The following is a 6,000-nucleotide window of genomic DNA, read 5'->3' as shown; positions in this document are numbered from 1 at the left end:
TGTAATGCGAGGAGATCCCGGCATGAGCATTGCATCCCCCTTCCTTGTTGCACCGCCGCCTGCTGTCGTGCTGGCTGGCTGGCGTGTGGAAAATGATTTGTTTGCCCGCCGACTGCAGTGGGCCTCTGTTTTTCTTTCGCGATAAATCAACACTCAAACATGGCCGCCGCAGACACGCCCTCGACCCGCGTGTGATCTATTTCGGGGCTCGGCACCCACTAAGCCTCAACTATCTGCGGATTACTATGTGCCCTCGTGCATTAGTGCGAAATTAGAACTATTATATTTATAGCGCAAATAGTCCGCACATCATTCCGCAGCGGGACGGAATAGGTAAGAGCCGGTAAGGTAAAAGGCGAATGGTACGAGTAAAAGCCAAAAGGGGAGCCAAAAGGCCCATATCCACAGAGCCATTAGACACGCCTGGCAGTCGCCGCAGCCGTAGCCCTAGCCGTAGTCGTCGCTGTCTCTGGCGTTCAGATGTAATAAAAACATAAAATGTTGCACATTATGCAAACAAAAACACACAAGCACACACTCCCCCATCACACACACAAGCACATGGACTAACCAGAACTAACACACATTTAAATATACACCAAAGGAAAAGGAAGGAAGGACTCGGGAGCCGCCGCAGTGATGGAAGCGATGGAAGATTTCAGCTTTGACGGTGGCGCCGCATGTCTAACGTTCCGTTCGCCGTTTACATACACACACAAGGACACAGACAGGACACACAGATACTCGTATTCGTATTCGTATTCGTATTCGTATTCGTACTCGTACCTTCTGTTCGGGGCAAGCTAAACCCACCAAAGTCTGGCACTAGGCGCTCTGCAGCTCTGGCTCTAGCTTTGGCTCTGCCCCTGGCTGTGTGTGTGCGGAGAGAACATTAAATTTATTTGAAATTATTATTATGCGCATTTACCTAACATTTGCATAACCGTCGACGCGTCGGTATGTGTGGCAGGGCAGTGTGCGGTGCCACAGTGAGTACACGCCAAGTGAGGCAGCGCTCTGTGGGCCAATTTGTGAGTGAAATGCGGCCAGCGAGAGGAACTGGGCCAACAGCTTATAATTTGATTGAAAACTCCGCGCGAGGAGCTGGATCCAGGGATCCAGAGATGCACCAGCCAGACCCAGAGATGGTACGCCCTTGGGGCATCCTTCACCCACTACTGACAACTGGCTGCCAGAGCGCGTTTTTTACAGTTCGAAAAGCATTTATCACGCCGCGGGGCAGTCGAGTGTTGTCGAACGTTCCAAATATTTTGTCAATTTTATGGGCAAACGATATTAAGCATTCGCTTAATGCCTTAGTTTATGGCTTTAGTTGACCAACAAACATAAATAAACTGTGGCGAAAAAATGAGAAATGGAAACAACAGAAAACAGAAACCAGAAAAAATTTGGAAAATGAAAACATGGCGCATAAATTACGGGTCGTGTATGAAATGCCCAGCACACACAAAGATGCACACACATCGAAAAATTGTTTTAAATAATTAAATGCTGGCTCTGCACTTATTTACACCATTTACCAAAAACAGAGTCCGGGCTCTGTGTGTGTGTGCAGGAAAAACGATAGTTTGACTCATTTACCTAGACTTTCGCACTTTCTAATACCCTACCGACTATTCTTTGTTCCAGAAGTACAGTGTTGGGTGGTCGCTCTGGCCGATACTCTTTGAGCAATAAAGTATATGTATATTTGCAGCACTACGTGTGCATATACGAGTATGCCTACACACAGAGTAAAATCAGATAAACATTGCTCTCAAAATGTGGTTTTGCTGCTGGTCTGCTGGTCTTTCTTGTTTCATATTCTATGCAGGAGAGAGCCAGTATCAGTCCAGCATAGGCCTCTCTAGGATAGTCCTTGCGGAAGGAAGTAGTCCAGAAAGAAGGATTGCTTGGCTCGCATGGACTTTTCCTTGCCCTTGTGTTCAAAATTAATGTCAAACTCCAATCCGTAAATGTTCTTCAAGCTTGGCTTGATACTGAACATTCCCCTGATGGTCTCCTCCGGGCCGACGGTCAGTGGAGACTTCATATGGAAGACGGTCTGATTCCAGTGGGTCCAGGGGGCTTGCGGCGACGTGCTGAGGTATACGCGATTTGGCGATTTCCCGAAACCCACATCGAAATAGGCGAAGAAGGCGTGGACCTGCCCGCTGCGCGTGACCTTCAGCTCGTAGTGGCAGCGAGTGAAGCAGGACTGGCGGGGGGCGGTGTACAGGTCCAGCGACTTCACCAGGACGACCTTGCTCATCATCTGGCGTGCATCGACGTGCGCCACCACGGCAGTGCACTCGCAGCTGCGACGAATGGCCCCCATGTCGATGTCGTACAAATCGTTCCACTGGTCGAGGTCCTGGTCAACCTCACCCTCTTGACCCGAGATGGCGCCCAGGTACAGCTGTGCGGAATCCGGGAATATTAGTCCCCCAGGTGCCAGCCACTTGTCCCGGGCAAATATCAGCGATTCTAGCATGTTTTCGGAGAACAGGCAGTGACTGCGGATGCCACGGAACGTGAGGTTGGTTAGTGGGAAAAGGAAATACTTTTCGGGAACCACTTACCCCATCCAGTCGCAGAGTATGATGTCGACCTTCTCGATGCCCTCGGGCAGCTCTATCTCCTCAACCTTGCCTCTGATCACCGTGATGACGGCCGCGTATGAATTGTCCAGCACTATGCTGCGAGTATATTCCGCTATGCTTGCCGCTTCCACAGCTATCACCCTGTGTGCCCCTGACTCGGCAGCAAACAGCGAAAGCGTGCCCAGGCCGCATCCCACGTCCAAAACCGTCTTGAGGGGGATTTGGGTCTAATAAGTCGGGTCCAGATCTCATCCGAGTCTCGCATCCGCACTCACCTTGTCCTTAAAGGCCGCTGCATTGCAACGAATGGCCGAGCGGTAGGCCCTGTTCCGTGCGGAGTCCTTTAGCAGCCACTCCTGCACCTCCAGGCGGGCGTACATCTTGAAGTAGAGGGCCTCCTGTAGGCGATAATCGCGCACGCAGTCACCATCTGCCATCTCTTCATTATCTCCCATTTCCTGCGAATCAAATATTTTTCCTGTCGAAGTTGCCTCCATCCTAATTTTTCTACAACTGAACCGAATATATTTTTTCGCAACGTCGAACCTTATTTTGACGTAAAAGGCAGAGGTATCATTTCTGGGGAAGTCTTGACTTTCATAATTAATTCCTTAAATGGCGGGCGTTTCCCCTTCCCCGTTGCAGCCCCTCTCCCACCCGCACGTGCATTAACTAATTAAAAATCTCATTAGCGTGCATAAATCAGCGTTATGCAGGACATAAATTGTATTATGATGAGTACATCCAGATCCAGGCAGACAGAGCGGAGGAGAGGGGCAGACCATCGCCCTGACCTACTGCCACGGACAATGGACAGTGGACAATGGAGACTGCGCCGGGAACGAATGATGATGAGATGGCGAAAGATTGCTCGAAACGGGGTCGCGGCAAACAGGGCTTGGCAGGGGCCGGGATATCGTTCACAACATCATCCGCCTGCTATCCCTTCGAAAACAATGTCTTCGTCTAGTCTTTGCTCGCAATTATGGCCGCCGCACTGCTTCCGGACATTCCCCAATTCGATTGTGGGAAAGAAAGTGAAAAGTGAAAGATGCCACTGCCCTGCCTCCGCCCGCCCCCGCTGACTGGTGACTGCTGGGAGCAATCGCACTCAGAGAATGTTGGTTTCTTGACTTAAGCAGGGCACAGCAAAGCGTGAAAACATCATAAAGATGAAAAATTATTATCTCCTTCTTCTGTTCCGTCCGTGCTGGTCATGGTGTGGCGGTGTGGCGGTGGAGCGGGGTTACTCTCCAGCATTTAGCTGCTCTGTTAGCGGCCCTGAATGAAATATCACATCCTGCAGAGGAATAAAAATCAGCGTCGGTAAAAATACACATAAGAAATAAGCAGGAAGCAGCCAGAGCTCGAACAGGAAAAGATACACACACACACACACTAAGAGTGAGAGAGAAAGGCCGATAAACGCTCGCAGCGTCAAAAGACAATGACGAGGCAGGGTCCGGGGATGGGTCCGGGACAGGGACTGGATCCGGGACTAGGGACAACATCTGGGGGTTGGGGAATATTAAGCCGAGAGCAAATACAAAATACGAAACAAAAATAATAAAAAAATATATATATAAAGCTGGCTGACTGTCGGTTGGGTGTGTGTGTCCTGGTCCTGGTCCGACCAGGCATCAAAAGTGACGAAAAATTGTAAAAATAAAATATAATGGCAACGCAGTCTTTAGGCCAGAGTCTCTTTTGGAGACCGAGACAGCGTCCTGGACTTGGGCGATAATTTTTTATTTGTATACCAGCCGTAAGCTAGAGGGAGGCCCCAGTCAAAAAGGAGGCTTCAACGGGGTATAGGCAGAGGCAAACACAGATGCAGGAAACCGGGGTACAGGAGACCCACGGCTACACAGAAGCAAACACAAACACTTTGCGGCCATTGCCGTCAAGCTGCGCGTTATCCTTTGTGTAATTTCTGGTTTAATGAGGCGACATTGGAATGGACTTGCCTCCGCCTGGGCCTCTGCCTGTGCTTGTGCCTCGGTGCCACGATGCCATAGGTAACCATTTTTACACTCATACATTTTTACGAGCCGAGCATTAAGTTAAAATTTGTGTTAAATATTTTATTGTTTTTATGGCCACATGAACACCTTGCAGCACCGACACGAGCCACGAGCAAATTATGAGATTCCCGCAGGAAGAGAAGAAGATCAGAGACAATAATTCAAGCTCTGCCATGGCTGCCAGGACACTTCTTGGCCAGGCAGAACACGTCCTTCGATTCCCTCCGGACAGGCAATAGTAGCCCGTATCCCACTCTATGTCCCAGTCTCCTTCTTCGTCTCCGTCTCTGTCTCTGTCTGTCCGCGTGCGTGTGGTCATTAATAGTTGTGCAACTGTCCCCCAGATTGGTGGCACAGAACAAGGCAATCTTCTCAGTGCTTTGTTAGAAGCAAAATTGTGATTTTGGCGATTATGAAATTGCCAATTAGTTGCCTTCGCATCGGTCCCAGCTCCAGCTCCCAGGCCCCAGGTCTCAGGTGTGTCGGCTGTATCGGAGTGACAGCTGCAGAAGCTTGAGTCATCCCTTGACAGGTAGAACATATGGCATTACTCCTTTAACCTTTAAGGAGCGAACACTTCACAGCAACGAACATCACATGAACATCAACATCAACTTGTAGACGAATACAACTTTCGGCTGGCGGCTCCTTCGAGCTCCTTCGGCTCCTTTGCCAGCGAGCCAGGGACAAATTAGACGATGCATCAAGGAAGGAACTTTATTCCAGACCTATTACGGGGGGTCCCCAGTGAATTATGATTACGGATGAGGGCGGATGGGTTTATGGCAGTATTTGCAGATTTATTGCAGCTAAAAATCAGCGCTAATATAATGCATAAATCAGCCTGCTTAAGTCAACATATACTGCTGCCTGAATTGGGCATAAATACTGCACCAAGTTCCCGCCTCTACCTTTGCCTCCGCCTACATCCTTGGGCTCCTTGGGCCCGTGTCTGCGACGACTAGATACGACCTGGGTTCCTGTGTTCGGGCTGGCCTGTGAACCAAGTGAAATTCAACGAAAACGAAATATTTTGGCAACGTCGGAGGTCTTCGTTGAAGCGGTAGGTGGGGGTATGCCTTTGGGGCGGCATCACGTCTCCGCCTTGCTGTGGCAGGGAGCGAGAGAGAGAGAGAGAGAGAGCAAGAACCCCAAGAGAACCGTGTAGCCCAGCGCAGGCGCTTTGGCACTCCGCCTTCCAGTTGCTCCGCTCTGAAATAGAGTCCAGAGTCCGCTCTCCGTCCACGTCTGCAAGGGAAATATTGGAGTCGAAAACAGGGAAACTTCTTCGAAACACTCACAGCAGATGTTCGCTAATTTAAATATTGCATCGTAGGTCAAGTCGTGAGAACTTTATGACTTGCCAAAATATC

At 49.8% G+C, this 6,000-nt stretch overlaps 1 protein-coding gene across 1 annotated transcript; it reads right to left on the bottom strand.

Annotated features, from left to right (window-relative positions):
• Positions 1 to 1,672: 1,672 nt before the first annotated feature.
• Art2 (Arginine methyltransferase 2) lies at positions 1,673 to 3,143 on the bottom strand. The gene is made up of 3 exons (XM_001357077.4): positions 2,879 to 3,143; positions 2,583 to 2,812; positions 1,673 to 2,516 (listed from the first exon to the last, which is right to left on the bottom strand). The coding sequence occupies exons 1-3, from the start codon at positions 3,098 to 3,100 to the stop codon at positions 1,868 to 1,870; spliced, it is 1,101 nt and encodes a 366-aa protein (XP_001357113.2). The 5' UTR covers positions 3,101 to 3,143; the 3' UTR covers positions 1,673 to 1,867.
• Positions 3,144 to 6,000: the final 2,857 nt, after the last annotated feature.

The sequence above is a fragment of the Drosophila pseudoobscura genome, chromosome 4 (genome assembly GCF_009870125.1).
Source record: "Drosophila pseudoobscura strain MV-25-SWS-2005 chromosome 4, UCI_Dpse_MV25, whole genome shotgun sequence".
Taxonomy (NCBI): domain Eukaryota; kingdom Metazoa; phylum Arthropoda; class Insecta; order Diptera; family Drosophilidae; genus Drosophila; species Drosophila pseudoobscura.
The sequence above is the reverse complement of the archived record's forward strand: the minus strand, read 5'-3'. Positions and strand labels throughout refer to the sequence as shown.